The 25,059-nt window shown below is 44.4% G+C and overlaps 1 protein-coding gene across 1 annotated transcript in view; it reads right to left on the bottom strand.

The window, feature by feature from the left end:
* Window positions 1–1,169: 1,169 nt before the first annotated feature.
* SLC30A8 (solute carrier family 30 member 8) overlaps window positions 1,170–25,059 on the bottom strand; it is a 35,754-nt gene continuing 11,864 nt past the window's right edge. The window contains exons 2-8 of the mRNA XM_039526033.1: window positions 20,370–20,566; window positions 10,354–10,500; window positions 8,939–9,092; window positions 8,558–8,747; window positions 8,025–8,130; window positions 2,293–2,427; window positions 1,170–1,893 (exon numbers count right to left, since the gene is read on the bottom strand). Of these exons, the coding sequence (XP_039381967.1) occupies window positions 1,748–1,893; window positions 2,293–2,427; window positions 8,025–8,130; window positions 8,558–8,747; window positions 8,939–9,092; window positions 10,354–10,500; window positions 20,370–20,566 (1,075 nt within the window). The 3' untranslated portion in view covers window positions 1,170–1,747. The remainder of the gene's footprint in view (window positions 1,894–2,292; window positions 2,428–8,024; window positions 8,131–8,557; window positions 8,748–8,938; window positions 9,093–10,353; window positions 10,501–20,369; window positions 20,567–25,059) is intronic.

Below are 25,059 nucleotides of genomic sequence, written 5' to 3'. Positions count from 1 at the left end.
GTCTCTCCCCGCTACAGCTAGCTGTCAGGGGAGAATTCATTCAGACCCTGCTTACACATATGTAGCCATTTGTTTCCAATATCCATACTCACTATCTCCAGGCTTCCATAATTAACTTACTCTTGCTTTCACTATAAATATCTCAGTGCTGTGATATTAAACAAGATGCTGATCTTGAGCTGAATCATACAAGCTGGTGTGTGCTATTCCTTTGGAAACAACGGACTTGGTAATTTCGTGTGTAGCCAGTGACACGGGATGGATATCACAGAGAAATGCTTCAAAGGGATTCTGGAACTGGATGCAGCTATTACCTTGCAAGGCAAAGTAAAGGATGGCATTGCCCAGAGGAGAGTGCTTGAGTGGCCAACACGCTGGTAAGGAGCTGACACCCAACCAAGCACAAGCAAGATTCCCTCTTGCTGGTGGCAGGGCGAATCACAGTGCTGGGTACCCTGCAAACAGTCACAGCTGGGGACAACTGAAGAAAGGAGGTGTGCTTGGCGGAAGACTGGGCGAAAGATTGACCTCAGCAAGGAAGAAGCTCTGCCCCCCCAGCGAGAGACTGAGAGGAAAGAGACATTTTAAATTATTGTATGCTCGTAAAGTAGCCCTCAGAGTGCTATTAAATAACTCAAGCATTGGTCATGTACTGCGGAGTCAGCAGAGAATGGAAACTGAGGACAGGTGCTGAAGAACTACCTGAGACCAGTAGGGCATGCTGCATATCCTCAGTTGGGTTAAACACTGAAGCTATATTTTATGTGCCCAAACATAACTTTAAATTGAGATTCAATGTCTTTCTAAAATACACGATGAAGCTCAGTTAGTAGTCATGGGTTTGCTGTAGAAATCTCTGGGTGAAATAATACGGCATGTGTTATGCAGGAGGTCAGACTAGGTGATTCTAATAGTCTCTTCTGGCCTTAATCTGTGAAACAATGGATGCTCTTCTTATCCATATAAACATCCAATCTATCTTTTTCATGACCTCAGTGATACCTTGTGGCAATGAGTTCCACAGATCGGTTATGCATGGTGGCGCAAACCCTGCCCCTTGATGGATTACTCACTATTTCTATACAACTGCTATGGAGGATACTCTCCTAATGCCACAGAAAAATACTTTAGTTGCTGTTGGATAACTGACGTATAGAAAAATTCACCAAATATGTACAGAATGAGTCATTTTGTGGCTATTACAGAATATGCTATATCTCTTACTTTTCTTCGAATACAACACGCAGGATATCCATTATGCACTGATCTCCTTTTTTATCAATATTCTTCATGTTCACTTGCTGTCTCTCCTTTATCCTGAGCAGTGGTGGTGAGTTTTGCTAGGACATTAGTCAGATTTCAACCTGTCATTTAGGGGTAATTAGTCTGTGGATAATTTGAAGGCTGATTATTTTTTTCGTTACCCGTGAATACAAAGAGATACTCTTAAATATTACTTTAACTCCAGCCAGTTGTCTCTCGTCGAGAAAAATGTAGATACATGTTCTCGTAATTGAATGTAACCATTGACTCATATAATCCTGTTGACAAATGTCCCTAATGCTCCATCTCTTCATGGTAAATGGCACCAATGAACAATGGTGAAAGTGCACACTGCACTCTGTGACAGACCTTGTCAGTTCAATTAATTATGGTTTGTTGCCTAGCTGAGTATGTGCAACCAGCGCACAGTGCCCTTTGACCTGTTAAATGTGTAATAATAGGTCAACAAGATGCACTGGCTGCTTCAATCCTTTGGATCTTGACAGAAGACACAGTCGGGCTTCTGATTTGCTTGTGGTTCAATCTGAATGGTGACCGAGTGGAAGGTGTAAGTGTCAAAGAGAACTTGAGTAACTTCTTTCAGGATCTGGCGATTGTCCACTGTGTCTTCTGTAGATGGTGAACAAAAATTATCACACTGCAGAAATGTAATACTTCTAAGAAACATGAGTGACTATTGAAACTATTTGCAAACATTTGGAGTGATTTACTTCTGTTTCCAAGTTACAGTTTAATAACTATATTGCAATTATCTGTTCAGTCTTGCTCAGCAAGCTTGTACCCTATGTTGTTGTAGCTGATGAAAAATTTTCAATTTTTTTAACAACAATGTTCTACAAAAATATTGGGGGGAAGTTGTTGTTGCTTTTATTTGTTTTTTTTAACAAAAAATACATTTGTTTTAATAAGCACCAGATACAGACAAGCAGTTGTATCCCAATCAGGAGAAATTGACTTTACTAGGCTTCAGATGAATTATTATTTTTCTGTTTACAGAAATTTACTGACCTGTGACAACATGAGCAGACAGAATAACTTGATTCATTGTTAAAGACCAGAGATGAAGGTTGTGGATAGACTCCACTTTGTTGACTGCTAGAATTCTCTCTCTCACTGCATCATAATTAAATCCTTTGGGTGTTCCTGTAGCGGAGGAAATATGCCTTTTGATTAAATAAGAACTATATTCAATTAAAGGACACATGGAGAGACCCCCTGAATCTTTACTGAATTAGGGTTGGGTTTTCTTATAAAAACATGTGCCATAGAGTACAACTCTATTTTTCTGTTTACTGTGAAGTTAAATTCTGTCCCCAGTTACACAGTAATTCACTAGGGTGTAACTCAATGGAGCAAGTAAATGCAAATAGATTTTAGAGTTAGGCTTATGAAAGTCTGCTTTTATTTATGGGAGTATGCTGTTTATTAATATTCCATTAATCTGCTTTGACATCTTCAGGGGTATTTATACCATAGTATCTGAGCACCTCACAAGCATTGGTGGCTTTTTATCTTCAATAACCCTGTGAGGTATGGAAGTATTATCCCCATTTTACAGATAGGAAGATACAGAACAGATTAAGTGACATGCCCAAGGTCACACAGGAAATCTGAGATTAGATTTGAACCCAAATTTCCTAAATCCCACTCAAGTACCCTCGTCACTAGACCACTCTTCTTGTCTAATATGAAGGTCAAAGCTTGCCTTTGGGTCAGAGTGCAGGAGTGAGGACAATTCTATTGGAATTAGATATGGGTCTGAACCTCAGAGTCCAAACCAGAATCCAAACTTCCCCAGAGCCAAGTCTTTTTGGTTCCAGGGCTCTGAATTAGGGTTTATATGATTCTCTGCTTGATCCTCTATCTCTGTTGTGTCTAACCTGCTCTGTAAACTTCAAAGAATTATTTTAGGTACGATGTCATAAGACTATGTCAGACCAATGGTTCATATAGCCCAGTATCCTGTCGTCTGACAGTGGCCAATGCCAGATGCTTCAGAGGGAATGAACAGAACAGCTGAGTTATTGAGTGATCCATCCCCTGTCCTCCAGTCCTTATTTCTGGCAGTCAGAGGTTTAGGGACACCCAGGACATGAGGTTGCGTCTCTGACCATCTTGGCTAATAGCCATAGATGGACTTTATTGAACTGGATTTATCTAATTGTTTTTGGAACCCAGTTATACTTTTGGGCTTCACAACATCCTCCAGAAATGAGTTCCACAGGTTGATTGTATGTTGTATGAACAAATACATCCTTATATTTGTTTTAAACCTGCTGTCTATTAATTTCATTGAGTGATCCCTGGTTCTTATATTATATGAATGGTAAATAACACTTCCTATTCACTTTCTCCACACCATTCATGATTTTATAGACCTCTATCATATCCCTCCCCCCCCTTAGTTGTTTCTTTTTATAAATGGAACAGTCACAATCTTTTTAATCCCTCTTCATATGGAAGCTGCTCCATCCCCCTAATAATTTTTGTTGCCCTTCTATGTATCTTTTCAAATTCTAATTTATCTTTTTTGAGCTGGAGTGACCAGAACTACATGCAGTATTCAAGGTGTGGGGGTACCATGGATTTATAGAGTGGCATTATGATATTTTCTGTTTTATTATCTATCCCTTTACTAATGGTTCCTAATATTGCTAAAACTGCCACTGCACATTGAACAGATGTTTTCAGAGAACTATCCATGATTGACTCCAAGACCATTCTTGAGTGGTAACAGCTAATTTAGAACTGTTGTATTAATTTAGATGGAATATATGAACTCCAGGTGTTAGCATAAGGCAGTCACTGTCCAACATTAAACAATGTTAAACAAAGTCTGGGGCTTGGTTTACAGAGGCCTCCGCCTGCTTAGCACCATGGCAAACACACCATTAAAAATCCATTTTATTAAAAATACAGAAAAGAAGAAAAAAGAGTTAATATTTTACATTTCAGATGCTTTAAATAAGACTTTCATTTTAAGAACTTCCCTTGTTCTCTTTCCCTTTAGTTGGAGAGAGTTTTCAAAAAGAAAAACTGCTGTTGTTTAACCGTCGCTTGGATGGAATCAAAGACAGTAATAACTGTCCCTTTGGGGAAAAGAGAAAAAGTTAGTTGAGATGGGCTGGAGATGGCACTGCGGCTGTTTCTTGTTAAAATCAAGTCCTAGAAGGAAAAGCCCCCTTGTTTGACAGTCTCTTAGATCAGCGGTTCTCAAACTTTAGCAAGCCGAGGACCTCAATTTTTATTTAAAATGTTTTTGTGGATCCCCAAGCCACCCTGCTCAGCCCCAGGCCATGCCCCCACTCCACCCCTTCCCCCAAGGCCCCACCCCGATCCCACCTCTTCCCACCCCTGCCCATCCTCTTCCCCACCTCCTTCCACCCCCTTCCCCAAGCATGCCCTGTCCCCACTCCTCCCCTTGCCTCCCAGCACCTCCTGCATGCCGGGGAACAGCTATTCCGCAGTGTGCAGGAGGCATTGTGGGGGGAGGGGAGGGGAGGAATTGATCAGTGGGGCCTGTGGACCTCTGGAATACCCTCACGAACCCCCAGGGGTCTGCAGACTCCAGTTTGAGAAATGTGCTCCCTACAGCATAGGCACCCTGTAGGCACCTAAACTCAGTTGGCACCTACGTTTTTGCAGTATCATTTCCTTAGGTGCCTAAGTTTCTGCCTGTGTGCGTGTGCACTGCAGCCTCACTCTAGGTGTTCGGACGCCTAAGCCTTAGAGTGTTGCAAGAACCAGAGAAAGATAGGTGTTGTTCTACCTAACTTACCTGTGGGGACCAATCTGGCATGTGTGTTCAGAGCTCGCCTGCCATATCATGCCTCTCTAGGTGAGCTCACACAAAATGGAGGAGGAGCTCCCCCTTCATAACATAACCTTTAGTACAGTGTTTGGGGTACTCACCTGGGATGTGGGAGACCCTTTGCCTGAGAGGGAAATGGGATTTGAACAGGGCTTTGCCATCTCTCAGGTGAGTGCACTAACTGCTGGGCTGTGGGATATTCTGATGTGGGCCTCCCTCACCCACTCCTGTAGAAGCTGTTCCACTGTGGGCTGATAATTTTAAAAAGCCATTGGGGCAGGGGGAACTGAATAATGGGTCTCCCATGCACGGCTGGCTCCAGTGTTTTTGCTGCCCCAAGCAGTGGGGGGGAAAAAAGCGATCGGCAGCACTTCGGCGGCAGTTCTACCACTGCCACTTCATTCTTCGGTGGCAGGTCCTTCCCTCTGAGAGGGACTGAGGGACCCGCCGCTGAATTGCTGCCAAAGAGCCGGATGTGCTGCCCCTTTCCGTTGGCCACCCCAAGCACCTGCTTGCTGCACTGGTGCCTGGAGCTGGCCCTGCTCCCGTGCAAATGTCCTAACCACCAGGCTACAGAGTCAGTGTCTTGTCCTCTCTCTCCATTGATTCTTTCATTATTTATTCACCTTAACCCCTGGGCTAACAGGTGTGAGGGAGGTATTTTTGCAAAAAATAGCATGGGTGCCTAAGCCCAAGAGAAGGTTTGCAGCTAAGTATCCCAGAGGGAGGCACCTTCCTCCAGCCTGGATTTAGGCACCAAATTCACTGAGAGAGTGGGGATTAAGACATACCCTTGCTTTGGCATCTCCCGTTGGCTAGTTTAGGCAGGGAGCTGCCTAGCGTGGTGGCTTCTGTGAATTCCATTCTTAGACACCCATCTCCTTCCATTCATTATATAGGGAACGTAGGCACTGAACTCAGGCTTTGTGAAACCCACTGATTTTCTAGGAGCCTAAAATTTAGGCTTTGCAATTGCCATACCTACATTTTTGTGACTCTCACTCTAGATTTCTACCCCATGACAGGTGAACACAGAGGCAACCTCTGGGAAAGCTTTATAGTATGACTATACTGATAAATTTCTTTACTGAAACAAAAACGTATACAAAAAGGAAGAGACAATAAAGACATATGAAGCCATAAGGTATGCAGCGAGTCAGGTTGGTTAAAGCATAGCAATCCAAAAATCTGCATCACAACAGTTCCTCATCCCTTTAAGGCCTATGTCTTCTGTAGTTGATGCAATAGCTGCGTCATATCGCTTAGCCCCAAGAAAGCAAAAACTTGTATCTGTGACTGCTACTCTGACTTTCAGCCTTGGCAAATCAAACATCAGGCCCACAGCTGACACATCTAGGCAGTCTCACTACCTTAATGAAAAGGTGCTTAGAACTGTCCATTTTACCTTGAACTCTAACCTGACTTTGAAAGCTGCCTGGGTTTGCTCTTTCAGATCAAAGTAACCAAAACCTTAGCAGTGTTTTATACCTCTGCTGCTTGATAAAATGTCAAACCTGCAGCACAATTTTTATGATTTATTTGTGGCTCATGATTCATAATGGAAATACACAATGCACAAAACAAAGAATTCACAAATGCCATGGGGTTATGGGAGGCAATGGCATGCATGTGAAAAACAGAGAGAGTTGTAGAAATTCATCATGGTTTCACTAACAAAACAGCAACACACAGATTCTTGGAGAAGATTCAATGGAAAATTGGAATATACATAACTCTGTCATTATATCATCTAAAATAGTTCTAATTAGAATTATGATTAGCATATGCTTCGAATTATGAAAATACTGAAAATTACATCAGTGCACTGCTATGTTTGGACAAGCTACTGTTTGTTATTTAGCCTGCTGTGGGTATTATGCAGTGTGTTAATAAAGGGCAAGGTCCAGCTATGATGGTATGCTTTAAGGAGGCAGAGTGCAAGGGATTTTAGATCTCAAAAGGACTAGACGCATGCTAGAGGGGTTATGCAAGATCAGAAAGTGTTAAAGCATTTCTACGTTTCTGACTGCAGCTGCTGATGGTAGCCCACATCTGATTATATATGTTACCCTAAGAGAATTATACTAGCATCAACATCCTGAAAGCTAGGGGCCAAATTATGTTCTCCAATATGTTCACATAACTCCCACAGCAGAATTGTATGTAAATATCTGAGAAATTGAAATTGGAGAGGGTTACATGAAGAGCAGAATTTGGCAAATTATTTTCTAGGTATTTTCACAGACATGCTTTTTCCTTTGCTGTAGTATAATATACCATCTAGTATCCATCTGAAGTGCTCTACGAGTTTATTTTAAAATACTTTGAGTTCAATTCAGATTTTCTTGTACAACATCTAATACACTAAGGGTCCAATTTTTTTTCAAAAAAGTCAGATGTCCATTTGCACTTCTAATCTGCGTGCACAATTGCCATGAATGCATGTACTGGTTGGCTGTTTGAGCACCCAGATGGCCAGGTCATGTGTAAATGGCTATTTTGAACATGTGTATACCCAGTTTCTGCACACAACTGTAGTAACTTCCTGCAAGATTGTAATTTAGAGATTGATGTTCAAAGAGTCAGGCATACAATTTCAACAATTAACATTTTTTAGATTTCTACACAATGAAAGAATGTATTTCTTCCATGAAGAGTGGTGAAGATTTTTTTAAATAATAAGTGCCTAAAGTTAGTCTCCTAAATGTGTATTTAGGCATCTGGCTGAAATTAATGGGAGACATTCTCTGTCCAACACTTCTGAAGATCAGGGGAGGTATTTAGGGGACTAAATACGGATTTAAGACTCTAACTTGAGGCACCCATTTTTAAACCCCTGGCCAGTGTTGGTAAGTATTCTATAGAGAGACAGAGAGAACAGAATAATATTGATTCCAGAAATAACGACTGTACATAGAGAAGTTCTTACCTTCCATCAAAACAAGCAAAATGTCCCTTAAAATGGTGATGGTTGTTGCCAGCACAAAGATAGAGAACACAAATGTGCAGACTGGGTCAGCTATTTTGTATTCTGGCTAAAAAAAATATAAAGCACATCACTTGATTAAATCCATCACTTTCAGTTTCTGGCTGACATTTTTAACGAGTTAATAAAAAACCAATATAATCCATTTATCTAACACAGTAACCATTGCTGATATTCTCGACCAGTAGAGTCCCAGTACAGCCGGGTTAACAGACAATTTTCTGATTGCATTATTCTAATGATAAAAGAGAGAAAGACACATAACAATAGATTCCTTCTGGCTTAAACCCCAAGATAAAAATTGTTGTGCTCTCAACAGCCATTTTATTCCCAGAAATGAACATAACTGTCCTTGACTAAATTACAATATATATCATTAAGGCAGAGAAAATATGTACATAGCATCTAATGACGGTGTTATGAAAATAACTGCATCATTAATTGCTATGAAGGTGAGTAAACCCAGTAAAACTGACCTTAAAGAATATTATAAGTGCACTAATTAGCACACTAATGCTCTGAAATAGATCTCCAATGGCATGTACAAAAGCTGCCCTCACACTGGCATTGGCCAAAGCTGGCTTCTGTTGAAGAGCTGATATATGTTCATTGGCTTGTGCTCTGTGACTATGTCCAGGCCCGGTCTGGTGCAGAGTCAGACTTAATCTGAAAGAGATACAATGCTGCAAATATCAGTGCGATCATCCTGTCTAAGAGAACAACAAATACTTCAGTCTCACACTCCTTAATGCAAAAGGTAACTTAATGCAAGCGTATGTGTAAATATATGTAGATATTGTCCACTCCAGGAAATCTCAAAATGAGTAAGTATTTTATATACAAAAAAGACAACTTACATGACATTGGCTATCACTGCACAACCAGAAGTAATGAGCATCACTGTAGCTTCAATCTCATAATTTGGTTGCAGCAGTCTCATGGTCGCCAAATATGTCAACACGCCAGTCACCACCCAAATGATTAGCATCGACATCAAAGCACCCAGAATTTCTAGGGGTCAAAACAATTGAATTTTAAGGGCATTTTAAATAAAATGCAAGGAATTGGCTAATGGATTAGCACTAACCCTTTCCCCATTAGAAAGCAGATCTTATGTGTTTGCAGATCCTAATATTCAAATCACTTTGGGATCAAATAAATCTGGTTTCCGCAGGGTTGACGCTTGTTGCAGGCTTACGGGCATGGTTTGGGAATGATGGATTCATACATGTTCCCATGGGCTTGCAGAGTGTCTGCTGGTTCATGAAACAGGAAGGTGACATACACCTTGGGATTTGTGCCCAATTGCCCCAGAAAACACCACGTGAAACTGAAATGAATTGAAGCCTCAAGATGTCTGCAGATATCCAAATGGAGCACACAATTGCACAAACCTTTAGTAGACTGTACATGAATGCAAGTCCTGTTTCTGTACAATGGTGAGTGCCCATGTGGGGGCAGGGCGAGGCAGTGGGGAAGGAAGAGGGATGGGATAGGGCAGGGGGAAGAAATGGGGATGACTGTGAGTGCCAGCTCCTTACTTGTGGGCATCCATGCCAGAGGTGTCCAGAGAAATGGGGGGGGCATGTGTCCCCCCACTAGCTACAGCTACGTGTCGCCTTTGGGGAGGATAAGCATGCTCCAGGCTGCAGCGTGCCCGGAACTGCCTGCAGCTGACAGCTCCTGCCTGCCTGTTCATTGGCTTGTGCTCTGTGACTATGTCCAGACCCCTGCTGGCCATGTCCAGACCTGGAGCTCTCAGCCAAAACAGGAGGCTGCCCTATAAGGCCCATCTCTGGGGGGAGAACTGGTGTGGGGTGGAAATTTGTCCTGCGGGTGGCTTCCCAGCTATGGTTCCCCATGGCTCAATGGTTGGGATCACCCCTGCCCCTGACTGTCCGGGAGCACATGTCGATGGACATGTGCCTGACTGGGCAGCTACAGCAGGCAGGTTGGTGTATATATTGCATGGATGCAGCCCACATAACACATAGAGAGCTGCATACGCGGCCCACAATGGTAAATAGGTTGAGAACCACTGGTCTAATAACTTTGTCTGTAACATTCTCCAATACTATATTCTTTTCTTCTTTGAGGTTCCATGACTTGCTGTTTTCCAGTTTCTGATGTATCCTGAGAGCTTTGAGAACATTAATAGATTAGCCTCACAAACCCGCAGACCGGTGCCTGATCTCAGAATACTTTCCCATGTACATGCTATGACGAATTACCTTTTCTATTTCACATGGTCATATGACAGTACATTTGGTACCTGCTCTGTGCCATCCAAAAGTTAACCTTTTAGTGGAAGGTTTAGATGATAACCACAGTGAGCAAAGGCTAATTAGGAAACTTGTCAAGTCAACCAAGATGTGTGCTGCATCAGTTATCACAGCAAGACTTCCTGAAATTTGTCCACCTGTGTAAAACAAATACATGCATATAATAGGACATGTATCCAAGACCTTATTTGTTATAATAAAACTAAGGAAAACTTCATTTACAATAATAATGTGTGGCATAACTTTAAACTCTTTACAGACTAGAAGAAGTTTTTATCCCATTCATGCATTCAAATATTCCTAGTCCTGAAAAAAGTTGCATCTTAGTTTTATTAAAGCATCCAGTGGCTGGTAAATCTTCAACTTGTTGTAACTCATTAGAAATGTGGTTTAATTGCTATTTTAAAGTGGGAGAACAATTGCAGTCTCAAACATCCTGAATTACAATCCCATTATGCCCCTGATATTTCCTCACAAATCACTGACATTTTTGTCAACACAATATGGCCCCGATCAAACTTAGCAACACTCATGACACAAAAATGGGTAAAGATGGCTTTGTTTGTTTCCTGACCCCAGGATGAGTGGTTCTCTGGCATAATGTAGAGCAAGGGTGGGCAAACACATCTGGGTGGGGAAATTGTATGCAGGACCATGAACCTGGGCTGGGGCAGGGGGTTGGGGTGCGGGAGGGAATGCGGAGTGTGGGAGGGGGTGTGGTGTGCAGGAAGACACTCAGAGCAAGGGGTTGGGGTGGAGGAGGGGGTGCAGAGTGCAGTGGGGGCTCAGGGCAGGGGTGCAGGGAGGGGTGCAGAGTGTGTGGGGGGCTCAGGGCAGGGGGTTGGAGGCTTAGGACAGAGGGTTGGGGTGTAGCAGGGGTTGTGGGCTCAGGGTAGGGGGTTGGGGTGCAGGAAGGGTACAGGGTACAGCAGGGGGCTCAGGGAAGGGGGTTTGGGGGCAGGGTGCAGGAGGGGTTCGGGGTGCCGACTCCAGCCTGGCACCACTTACCTGGAGCGGCTCTGGGGGGGCAGCGGCGCGCAGTGAGGCTGAGGCAGGCTCCCTGCCTGTCCTGGCCCCGCGCCACTCCCGGAAGCGGCTGGCACCATGTCCCTGCAGCCCCTGGGAGACAGGGGGCAGAGGGCTCCACGCGCTGCCCTTGCCTGCAGGTACCTCCCCTGAAGCTCCCATTGGCCGTGGTTCCCCATTCCTGGGTGGCAATCCCGCAGGCCAGATCCAAAGCCCTGACAGGCTGTAGTTTGCCCACCCTTGATTTAGAGCAACCTAAATGGTCCCACTATTGGGGGTAACTTTCCTGGCTAATGCATTACCCCGGTGAAGTGGGCTAGCGAAAGGATCTGAGTCCTCACTTCCACTTCCTTTACCAGAGGCCTGTCTGACCTCAGAGGCTCCTCTTCCACTCTCCTGTGTGACAGAGTCCTCGTAACCCCAACAAGGCTGGGCCCAGGATTCCTAGGGGGCTCGACCCCCAACCTTATCGTGGTCACTTAGGGTAGGGGCTAGGGTGACCCCACTCCGGGGTGCTCTCTCTGCCCTGATGCTTCCCTGACCCACTAATCATTAAATACAGTTCAAAGCAAATACAATTTATTAAGCAGCAATCAATTAAAAAAAATAAGGAAAAAATGAGAAAGGTTAAAGGAAAACACATCAGCCCATTCTGTGGCACAGAGGCAACACAACCAGCATCTCTGGAATGTCAGAGAAGTTCAGTCTGTTCCTCACAAGTCCCAGGCCTCCTTCTCAGGCCCTGGCTGTGCTGCAGGATGCTGCAGGTCGGACACTTGCTCTGGCGGCTCTAGGTGGCAGGACCCTTCTTTCCAGTGTCGTCTCCGCCCCGTCGGAGTTACAATCCCCCTCCAAGTCTGGCCTGCAGGGCCCCTTTGCTGGGGGTGTCTCCCTGTGCGGGGCCCGCTGCCTAGGGTCCCCCTCGCTCTCCCAGCTGCTCACTGCACTCGGCTCCGGGACTGCTCCAGCCCCAGCTCCACACTGCCTCAGCACGACTGCTGCTGCTGCTCTGCCTTCAGCTCCCTGGGCTGCTGCTCTGGCCCCTCTGGCTCTGGTTGCTACAGCTCTGCTCCCAGGACAGGTCTGCTCTGTGGGCTGCTTCTGTGACTCTGCTCCCAGCCCTGACCTGCTTCCTGGGCTGCTTTTCTGCCCCTCTGGCTGGCATGGCTCTGCTCCCCAGCTCAGCTTGGGCCCCTGCTTTCTCCTTAGCTCGGCCCCACTCTGTCTGACCCAAGTAATTCCAGCTCGGGACCCCCCTGGCCTCCTGACTCCCTGATTAGCCTGCCCACCCTGTCAATCAGGCTGACCTGGAGCATTGGCCTCTCCCCATTTCCCCTGGGGACTGTCAGTCTCAAGTCCTGATTTCCCATCGACCCTTCCCCTTTCTTTTAGTACTGGGAGCTAGCCAACAAAAACAAGAGTCCCCTTACATAAAGGCAGTGAACAACAGTAAATAGGATTTAAGGAAGAATCCAATAGAAAGCTAGTATGTTTGGTGCCCTATTTATGTGATATACAGTATAGTATTTTGGGTAGGGGAAGGGAGCGTTACATTTGCCATATTAAACCCATCATTTTTTATATATAGGACATGCTTTAAGCTAGTCACACTATAGACTATAGGCTGATCTAAATTATGCCAGAGAAACTAAAGGTTGCTCTAAATTACACCAGCTGCCAATGGTCACATGGGGCAAATATGGCAACCAGGGATCACAGAGAAGGAACCATTATGTCAGCTCTGAAACTGATGTCTTAGGGCAGGTCTACACTAAGGGCGGGGGTCGAACTAGGGTACGCAAGTTCAGCTACGTGAATAGCGTAGCTGAATTCGAAGTACCCTAGTTCGAACTACTCACCCGTCCAGACGCCGCAGAATCGAAGTCCGCGGCTCCAAGGTCGACTCCGCCACCGCCTTTTGCAGTGGTGGAGTACCGGAGTCGACCCCGGCGCTTCCAGAGTTCGAACTATCGCGCCCAGATTAGACGCGATAGTTCGAACTCCGAGAAGTCGAACTCACCGCGTCGACCCAGCTGGTAAGTGTAGACTAGCCCTTAGTAGCATAGAGCTGTGTGTGGCATAAAACACACAGTAGGGTGGCCATAGTGCTGCTAACACTCAGGGCCTATTACTTCAGTCACATCACACTTTTTTTTTACCCTTTCTGAATCAACTGATTAATTCAGCCATGCCCAACTCACCTATTGATCTTAACCACACCCTGATATGAATACCAGTAAAAAGTCTGGAAAACATTACAAAAAGCAACATACCATTTTCAGACCTTATGAGGAAATCTGACCCCTACAGTATATCTCCTGATTGTCTGTGGTTCTCTTAACACCCACAAGGTGGCAGATACCGGTTCAAATTCCTCTCCACATGGTAGGTGAATCTTGTTAATCTGTATGCATGGCCAGATTTTCAAGTGCTATGTGGCTAGACAACATAGTTACTGTTCAGAAAATAGCTTGCTCCACAGGTGGTGCTAGGCTTAAGTCTTTGTTACCCTGCAGGTGCGGCTAGGTTAAACTGATACAAAGTGATATGTTTCATCTGGCAAACAGTGTTTTCTCCAACAAGATCCTTCCCAGATAATTATACTGTAAGTCACACATATAGGACACAGAACAGTCTTCTGTTCCTTATAAGTGTCATTTACTGCTGCCTACAGGTTACTTCCCAAAATGGAGCAGCAGGGATTCATTGCAGTGAAATGAAAGAACACAACAGAACAGAGATTATCCAAAATGTGAGGGGGCTCTGCAGGACAGCTGGTCCGCAAATGGATTTTTCCATCTGGCAAAAACACCAAAAAAGAGGGGTTTTTTTTTGAAGAAACAAAATCATCCTGAATAGGAACAAGAAGCCAGAATCTGAAGTTTGCCACAAAACAAAATCCCACAAAAAACAAAGCAAAAAAACCCACCACAATCATTTCAGTCAATCAAAATATTTTGATTTGATAAAACCAGAATGAAATGTTTTGAACCTGACTACTTATTTTTACATAAAGCAAATTTCAAAATGAAAGTTTTCCATGCCGAGATGTTTCAACATTTTCAAAATGTTTTTCCATTTTTTCCCCATAACAATATTTTGTCAAATGGATATTATTGCGCAAAAAATGAGGTGTAATCTAAACAGAATTTTCTGACCAAAAACTGTTATGATGAAAATTTTTGATCAGTTTTACTCTGCATGAACATACCAACTTTTCAGTTGTGATACATCACCTAAAGCTGCACTATAGATATTTTCTAGGTAGATATCTATTTAACACAGTGACATGCAACATGTTGCAATTATAAGAAGCTGGAATATGAGATGTTTTTCTCTTAACTTGGCATAAAGACCACAAAATGCTGCAACATCCTTTTACGTTTTGGATACTTTACTTCCATTCTGTGTTTTTTTTCATACAGAATTACAAGACCCCCCCCCCCCCACTCTGCTCAGCTTGAAATTCTGAAAGATGATGCCAAAGAACTATTAGACATATTGCCCAAGCTGATGCATGCCAAGAGGTGTCTCTTTGAAATCTCCTTGTGCTGGTCCCAGCAATGTGGGCATGGCTTCCCTTTTAATTACATGATATAGTTAGGCTTCTATCTACCTCAAGGTGCCAAAATGGAACTGAAATCTTTCAGGGATTGTCCCAAATCCACATTTTGTCATTAATTGCAAATATCCCCATTTGAGCACTCTTCCCTTCATAGATTCTAAGTCCGGAAGGGACAATTGTGATCATCCATGCTGACCTCCCGTATAGCACAGGTAACTGAACTTCCCTCATATATTTCATAGAACATAACTTCTAGAAAAACATCCAATCTTGTTTTTAAAATTGTCAGTGATGGAGAATCCATCATGACCCTTGTTAAATTGTTCCGATGGTTAATTACTCTCATTCTTAAAAATGTATGCCTTCTTTCCATTTTAAATTTGCTTAGCTACAACTTCCAGCCATTGGATTGTGTTAATACTTTTCTCTGCTAGATTGAAGAGCCCATTTAAAATATATGTTCTACATGGTGACGGGGTATACCTGCCTTGCACTGGACAAGTTAACCCCATATTGTGGGCTGAGGAAGCCACACCCTGTCACCACTGCTGGGCATGCTCCAGCTGAAGCCTCAGTATAAAAAGGAGCAGCCCAGCTCAGTCTGGGCTGATCACTAAGGGGAAAGGACACACACTGCAGACTCGTTCTCAGGAGCTGGTGGAGCCCCAAACCATGGAGGCCAGGTGCACTGAGACCCAGGCAGATACCCAGCTGCCCATGGAAGCCAAAGAGTGGATGGAATCAACGGGAGCTTCACCGGCTGATGACCCCAGAAGACCGGTGGACAACTGCACAGGAAAACAGGGTAGGAAGTTGCCCAGGGGAATTAGCCATTTTCCGGTTGTAGAACTGGGGCAAAGTCAGCATGTTTTGGATGGATCCCCGCTGACCGAGTGGTGAATACAGTCACTTCTGACAGGCCCTCCTCCTACGCTGGCTGCAGCCCACTCCCCCCTGGCCACTAGGCCTTACAGCCCTTCATAGGAGGGCTGCCATATTGACTCCAGCCACTGAGCTGTGCAGCTTTGCAAAGGAGGGCCACCATATTGACTCTGGCTACTGAGCCATGCAGTCCTGCATAGAAGGGCCATCTTATTGACTCTAGACATTAGGCCATACTGTCCAGAGGCTAAGGGCAGTTTCTTGGACTCAGATGTGGGGCTGTAACATCCCTTTCCCCTCCCCCTGCCTCGTGACACCCATTTCTTATAGACTGCTTATAAACTGCAATCAAGTCACCCCTTAACCATGTCTTTCTTAGATTCAAGGGACTCAATCCATTTAGCTTATCACTATAATTCATGTTTTCTAATCCTTTAATCAGTCTTCTGGCTCTTCTCTGAACTCTCTCCAATTTATCAACACCCTTCTTGAATTGTGGGCACCAGAACTGGACACAGTATTTTAGCAGCGGTCACTCCAGTGCCAAATGCAGAGGTAAAATAACCTCTCTACTACTACTCAAGATTCTCCTGTTTATGCATCCCAGGATCACATTAGCTCTTTTGGTGACAGCATCACATTGGGAGCACCTGTTCAGCTGATTGTCCACTATGATCCCCAAATCTTTTTCAGAGCCACGGCTTCCCAGAATAGACAACCCAGTTCCAGTTTCTCTGTCCCCTCCCCCGCAGAACCCAGCCAGAGGGCCAGATGCCCATACCCCTCAGCCCAGATACCCACACTCTCTACCCCCCAGAGCCAGCTTCAGGATGTGCCCCCCACCACAGACACTCACATGCACCCTCAACCTGCCCAGTGCCCATGGATCCAGAGGGAGAAACAGCCTGATGCTGGGTCTTGGGCTTATGTGGAGTTTCCTGCACATCGCCTCCTTCCTTCACGGCATGCTGGGAACTGCAGCTGCTGCAAACCCTCCAGCTCCTCCTCCCGTTCCACTGGCAGTGTCTTCTATTTTCAAGCTGGATTCTGCTGGGTCCAGCAGCCTCTAGTGGCGGCCAGCAGCTTTGCAGCCCATTATTGTGGGGGAAAAGAAAATTCTGCACAGAACATTAATTTCTGTGCAAACTCTGCATTGTGCAGTGGTGCAGAATTCCCCCAGGAGTAATCCTCATTTCAGCTGCTTATCTCAGCTTTGCCTACAGGAGTATTTTGCCCTTTAAGAGGGGATGGGAGGATAAAATGTTCTTTATTTTCAAGAGTAAGGCTTGTATTATAGCTATAAAGTTTATTTCTTTGTAGCCATATTCCCAACAAATGGCTTTGTGACTGATTATTACTCACAGTGGTTGTTTATTGCTTTGTATACTACAAAGCAATAGAAATTGTCAGTCACTCAATGGTCAATCATCTAGCACATGCTGTCTAGCCTAATGATTAAAAAAAATAAATATATGGTTCATAATTGCAATAATCCCCATAGACTGCTGTCTGTAACTGCAGTTAATAACTGGTTTGTCAGAGTTTAATGGTCTGAAACAAAATGGTTTTCAAGCCTGTTACTTAGCTGTCACTGCAAAAATCTGAATGATTCATTAAGCAAAAAGAAACATTTTGTTAACATATCATCTGTCCTTCCAATTATCCTCTAGCAATGCTGTATTCACCAAATTTAAGCCTGCTGATTACATAGCTTTGTTAATAAAGCATTACTTCTGTCACTGGAAATTACCGTATGGAGATAAATAGCATGCACCAAATTTCACCCAGTGAAATTCACCTGACCCACAAGCAATTTATGCAAGGAAAGTATGTGTGGGGAGGTGATGAAGAAGTTGGGGAGAAAAACTCTCCCTCTAATGGACAACGAAGGTAGAAGACAGCAGGGCAGTCTCTCAGTGACCACAGCTCCAGCCAGTAGTGTAGACAGAGGTAAACAGAGTTGCCAACTTCTCACTTGGGGAATATGGAGTGCGGTTTAGGTTAGTTTACATACTTTTTTTTTTAACCACTAAACCATTGGCTTCAGCCTATAGGCAAGAGGGCTGGAGAAGCAGACAAGCCCTGTACTTGCATGGGGCTTAAGGGGTACGAGGTCTAAATAAGCATGGATCCCATAGTCCTTCCCTGGCTGTCCTCTACAATACTATGTGGGGCTGGTGTGGAAAAATCCCTTTCAGGTGCACAGGTCTCCCTCCATGCTGCCTCACGCTACCACAAGACAAGGCTGATGTGGCATGTATGGTGTTGTACTGACCTCACACACTACATCTCTCATGCACAACACCACATCTCCAAAATCTCTCATTGATATAGAAGGTGCTTTCCCAGGATTTAGAAAAAATATTTGCATCCACTGCTGTGAGGTACATATATATGGTATGGAGAAAGAGATGGGATTTCTTTTACAGGGGAACATTCAAAGCAGCATCATAAAACTATTTAAGGGCTGGAAGGACAGATTTCTGAGGAAAGATTTAAGGAAATAAATATATATAACTTCGCTAAACAAACAGCTAAATAGAAGGAGGTGAAGGAGGGATGAAAACATAACTGCCCACAAGTATCAGTGAAGTATAAATATCAAGGAGGGAGAGGCATTGTTTAGAGTGATTCCAGGGGCTACAAGTGCTATGGGAAAGAGCAAAGGAAAAGTTAGGCTGACTATCAGGAGACAGGTCCTAGGAGCAAGGCCTCCTAGACTGTGGAATAATTTACTGCCAGCTGGATCCATTTTAGAACTGGTTGGAACATTTTCTACAAAATGAAACTTTGCCAAAAATGCCATTTCATCAAAACTGAAATGTTGGGTGGAGAGATACCAGTTTAGACAATGTTTTCACTGAAGAGGGAGAGAGATCAACTCTCCCACTCTATAGCCTGGTGGTTAGGGTTAGTGGGAGGTGAGAGACCCAGGTTCAACTCTCTGCTTTGCCTAATTTGGGGTAATCTGGATCTCCTACATGCCAGGCCTGTGCTCTAGCAACTAGGCAACACGCATGCCCCTTCCCAAATTGAACAGCTTAGGTTTTGATCTGAATATGGACATTTCAACCTAACTCCATTTTCATGAAAACCTTCAAATGGGTTTGTTTCATTTCCAATGCAGAACAAAAACAACATTTAAAAACCTTCAAAAGTTGCCGCAAAATGGAATTGTTGTCCTCTGGCCACCTCTAATCCACTCCAATGATTGCTCTTTGCCTACAGGGCTTTACTACATCCCAGTTTGGGGTTTTCACCATTTGAACTTGTGTATGGCTGCGAGGTTAAGGGCCATTACAGTTGGTGAAGCAGCAATGGGAGGGGTTTACGCCTTCTCCAGGAACTAACATTCTGGACTTTGTAAACAACCTACAAAACACCCTCCGACACTCTTTAGCCCTTGTTAAAGAAAACCTAAACAATGCTCAGGAAGAGCAAAAGGCCTGGTATGATAAACATGCCAGAGAGCGTTCCTTCAAAGTAGGGGACCAGGTCATGGTCTTGAAGGCGCTCCAGGCCCATAAGATGGCAGCGTCGTGGGATGAGCCATTTACGGTCCAGGAGTGCCTGGGAGCTGTTAACTATCTCATAGCATCCCCCACCTCAAACATAAAGCACTCCAATTCTCCAAAGACAAACCAACAGTCAAATCTGAAGCTTTTAAATCCACCCTGATGTAACTCCATTGACTTCAGCAGGGGCGGCTCTAGGATTTCCGCTGCCCCAAGCACGGCGGCACGCCGCGCGGGGTGCTCTGGCGGTCGCCGGTCCCGCGGCTGCGGTGAACCTCCCGCAGACGTGCCTGCGGAGGGTCCGCTGATCCCGCAGCTCCGGTGGACCTCCTGCAGGCATGCCTGCGGATGCTCCACCGGAGCCGCGGGACCAGCGGACCCTCCGCAGGCACATCTGCGGGAGGTCCACCGGAGCCGCCTGCCGCCCTCCCGCGGGACGCCGCCCCAAGCGCGCGCTTGGTGTGCTGGGGTCTGGAGCCGGCCCTGGACTTCAGTGGAAAGACACAGATGATGAACATGACCCTGGAATTTACTCAAAATGCTTTAAGACTGTTGTATTACACTCATTTTATATCAGATCCTATTGATGGGTGACCCTCAAATGTTTGCAGACCTGCCAGGCTTGGATAAACCTATAAAATCTCTGAATCGTATCCAAAGTTGATAAGGTCTGGAAATAGGAAAGGAGGCTGTCTCATAAGAATTCCAGAGCTTCCTGATTTGAACCAGCCTTAAACTGTCAGGCCAGTCTATTATATGGATTATTCCCTCCATTCGGGATCCAACCTTAATCCTTAAATGACAGTCCCATGAAAGTTTAAAGAAATTCACTAAAAAAGTTAACAGATTTTTTTTTAATTGGAAAAGATTGGGATTAGTTATTTTATCCCACCTGGTTCGCCCCTCTATAATGAAGATCACACTAGGTGCAGAGAGAGTGACAGCAAAAGGATTCAAACATCACTGACCTTGAGAACAATATGAAATTTCCTTGATAGCAAAACACAGTTGTACTCACCTATAATTTCAGCAATCATGAAGATGAGACAAATTATTGATGCTGCATAGAGCTTTCGCTTGGCTTGACATTGTTCTATTTTTCTGCTCTCATAGGCTGTTGAGTGGCTATGGCAGTGGTAAAGTGGATTATCTTCAGCATCCTCTGATTCCTCCTGGCATTCTTCTTTGTTTAAATAATTCTGCTGCAGTCCCATCCTAGGAGATTGAAAGAACCAGAAGATTTCAAAGCTATTTCTATTCAGGGGTACACTCCTGCAATCCCACACCCCTGTGCCTAATCACTGAAGTCAAGAGCCCCATTGAACCTCAGTTGGACTACTCACATGAGAGGTTTACGCACATGAGTAACGGGTACGCAGGGTGAGGTTAGAAGAAATCGTGGATCTTCAGTTTGTTCCGCATGGGATTTCCATTTTTATGCCCTGCTTCAGTGCTCTTTTCATTACACACCTAAGTTAGTCATGCCCAGTGCAGCCTTCATAAGATGTGCACATTATGAGCTGAGCAAAAACAAAACAAAAAGCTCCGTGCAAATGTACAGCATGACTTGCAGAAAGTCAGAACTCGGGCAAATCCAAATCAAATTTAATGGAACATTCTCAACAAGGGCTAGATCCATAGAAAAGTTCAATGTTCTACTCCCAGCAATTTTGATAGGACTATTAGTTTAAAAGGGGCCACAATTCCTTTTTTATGATTGAAAACCTTCACTTATCCCACTCTCCTCAAACTCTAAAATAGCTGAACTGTTTCTCAAACCTTCCAATGCATGCACACCCCAAAAAAAATCCAGCTTCAGGCAGAGACTAAGCATGGAAATTGCCAGCCCAAAAGATAAAAAAGGATGAGTCACTATAAGCAGGGGATGCTTGGTAGCCTGGTCCCCATCTATGCTACTCAAGTGGCATAAAAGGAGCAAACATTCAGCAGAACTTGCTGCTAGAGAATCCCCCCAACATACAGCAGCTTCCTAGTACATTTACAGCTGCCAGAACACCTCAGTCCTGTCCCCTCTCAAAGCCTCCAACATAGGGGATACCAGGGGATGGAAGGAAAGGGGTATGGTTAGGATCCACTGAACTGCAGCTGTCCTCAGCTGCTGAGAGGCCCCTGTGGCCCTTGTGCCAAGCATATTCTAGAGCAGTCCTGAGACTGCTCTAATTTATGGTAGGGGCCAGGTGGCTTCAAGATGGTTTTGTAAGTGCCTTTGTTCTCTACTCCTTTATTCCTGCACTGAGCAAAGCTTGGATGGAATAGACACTGGCCCAAGGGGGTTAGAATAGAATCCACTATGTAACTTCAACTACAGTATTTATTGCTGCAGCAGCTGCTTCTGGTGTAATAAATCCAACAATAAAACTCCCCTGCCATATTTCCTGAATTGCTATTGTAGGAGTGCGGTATGATAACCAACTATTTCTTCCCAATGCTACATATATAAAGTTTATAAACTCATATGCTCTACCAATCTACAGTCTATGAATGTTGATGTGCCACATTACTGTCTTGGAATGTAATGTAATGAAAGTCTTGAAATGTAATGAACTGCCCTATTGTTTCGAGTCTGAAATTAGCTCAGAGATGTGATGCAGACCTGGGTTTAACGGCACTCTGGTAATAACAGATTGTTTTCACATTCTCTGCACCGAAGGATTTGTCGCTGGGATTAATATGTGTCTTGTAGATTGAGTTAAAGGGCCCCTAACTTCAGGAGGTACATAGATCTTACTGACTTTATACAGCTTTTCCTGTGCTGTTTGTGAAACAGTAAACCTGCTGTTCAGGACCAAAAACCCTGAAACTAATTGTACTCATCACATGGATTATTTGATCAAATAACTTTTCCAGTAACAAGTGATCAAGGCAGAGGGACAGATTCTTTGCCCGGGTTCTTCCCCCTTTGTGTTGGCTGAGTGGTGCAGAGGGGCTGGAAACTGGCCATACCTACCCAAGAGAGAACTTCTCAGTGGGAGGAAATCAGCTGGTGGAACCTATGCTCCCTGCCTGCCTGCCTAGCATAGGGGGCAGGTCAGGATGTGAAGTGAAACGGGAAGGTGGGGCATAGTACAGCACAGCTCTTTCAATTCACAGCTGGCATCTGGTCCCCTAGGGAACAAACTAGCTGTAAGATAGAGCAACCTAGGGGCCGCAGTAACTTACATCAGGGCTGGGATACTTTGAAAGTTAAGGAGCTGTAACACTGACAACTTCCCCCTCCCCTGCCTTCACCAAGTGGATTTCGGCAAAGGAGAGACTCTGGTGTAGAGTATCTGTCAGCCCATTTACCAGGAAAGTGGCAGGAATTTTCCTTGCTCTCTAAGTCCAGTAATTATCAGCATGGGTTTGATTTGCTACATATTCTATGCTCCCCAAAGTCAGTTGGTTTTGTTTTTCCCCAGGCGGGGCTTTCTGAGGTGAGCACATACCAGGTCCATGAGTCTCTTTGCTTGCCTAGCCTAGACAACCTAGGCCCTGTACATGTTTCCACAGAGATTATTTGGCAGAGCAAATGGTCAGATTTATTGCCCACTGAGTGGAGATGCTTTTTCCTTGTTTTCTTCTCCTCTTCTCTATTTTCCCAGAACAGCAAATAAATTGCGGGTGAGCCATCTGGGAACAGGACTCACATCTGGTGATGTGTTGCCCTGCCAGCCAGCACCCTGAGGGCCAGCTCTCTATAAGAATCTGCCATTATTTTGTGTTTATATTCATCTGCTTTCTCATGTTCAACTGTGTCACTCGAAACACAGTGTTTTGCTGATGAATTAGACCCAGAAGGTACCACAAATTGATTAATTCCAGATGGCTGAGTTAAACAGTTTCCTCGCTTTCCCCTTGAGCTCACAGCATGCAAGTTTCTCTCTCTCTCTGGAGTTAAATCCCAGCACTCTTCTGTATTTTGTGTGGGAAAAAAATTAATTTTCCCTTAACCTGATTTTCATTGGCTGGCACTGAAAGTTAGAAATATCTTGAGGACTTGAGTCGCAATTTGCTTGGGAGTTTGCTAGAATGGAGATGCCAAAATTACCTCTGCACATTTCTCAGTCACCAAACCCTTCTTATGCTGTCAGGAACTAGGTCACTCTTTGTGCTTTTTTTTTCTTCTTTTAAATCTTCAAAGCACCTTACAAAACATCAGCTAATACAACCTCAGACAATCACTATGAGGTTGGTAAGCACTGTGGTGTAGACCTCGTTGAACAGATCGGTAAACTGAGAGTAAAGCCAAATATTGTCACATTTATGTGTCTTAAATTAGACCCCTAAGTTAATGGCCTGGTTTTGAGAGGCACTGAGCATCCACCACGCCCACTGACGTCAGCCAGAGTAAAAGACAACATAATCTGGCCAAATGTATTAGGAAGACCCTGGCCAACTGCAGCGAGTAACAGATTCCTCAGTAGCAGCTCCCCGCTAATTAAAATAATCTAACAGACAATTTTTTAGATGTGGAGAACAAGAGCTAACAGTGCACAGATCAGTGTAGGCAAACCATAAATCTCCCATATGTGCTAGAGTGAGACACAACCTTCGAGCGTTAGCTCCCTGCACTGACACATTGCAAACAGAGTCCTAAATTAAAACAATCTTTTCTTCCATTTCAAATTCTTTTTTCTTTGTAGGAAAGGCAATAAGGGTACATGTCATGGAGGGACACCTACCGAGTCACACAAGGAAAGAGTGACTACGGGCTGGTCCACACTAAGAAGCGGGGTCGAACTAGGGTACGCAAATTCAGCTACGTGAATAGCGTAGCTGAATTCGAAGTACCCTAGTTCGACCTACTCACCCATCCAGACGCCGCGGAATCGAAGTCTGCGGCTCCAAGGTCGACTCCGCCACCGCCGTTTGCAGTGGTGGAGTACCGGAGTCGACCGCGGCGCTTCCGGAGTTCGAACGATCGCGTCCAGATTAGACGCGATAGTTCGAACTCCGAGAAGTCGAACTCACCGCGTCGACCCGGCTGGTAAGTGTAGACTAGCCTTAAGAATACATTAATACATACCGCAGAACCACTACAAATCATTAACAAGTGCGATTACGGCTTCCTTGTCTTTGTTTTCATGGGATGTGTGCAGTGACTTGCTCTACAACTGACAGGTACAGCTGCTTTCCTCACAGGGCTACATTAGAACTCCAGTGAGGGGAATGAAACCAGAACCAGCAAACTTCCCAGAGAAGGAGCACCTCCCCCACAAAGGGAAATCACGCTTTATCTGTGTCTGAAATAATAATGAAACTACCTTTAGAAATAACACACCAAAACTATATTCATCTCCTTTATGTAGGTACCATGCTGATCTTAACTGGTGTCATCCTAAACTTGGAAGGTTTTAAAGAGATGAGGTGGGTGAGGTAACTTCTTGTCTCTCTAATATCCTGGGCCCAACATGTCTATGACTACACTGCATACAACCTTGGATGTTTCTAAGTCATTTGGGGTCATATTTTCAGCCTGCCTGTTCACAGGTCTCTTCTTGCTTCCTCAATGGTGTGGGTGCAAAACAAAGCAGGTAAATATTTGCAAGCTAGGTTTTGTGGGCTGGCCACATATGAAATTTAACTTCCCAGCTCATAAAATCCACCTAGTCATGGACCAGGATCCTATTGTGCTAGGGGCTGTACAAAGACAGAACAAAAAGACTATTCCTGCCCCCCACAAGCTTACAATCTAAGTGTAAACCAAG

Source organism: Mauremys reevesii, linkage group 2, assembly GCF_016161935.1.
Source record: "Mauremys reevesii isolate NIE-2019 linkage group 2, ASM1616193v1, whole genome shotgun sequence".
NCBI lineage: Eukaryota > Metazoa > Chordata > Testudines > Geoemydidae > Mauremys > Mauremys reevesii.
This window is presented reverse-complemented; position numbering and strand designations above follow the sequence as displayed.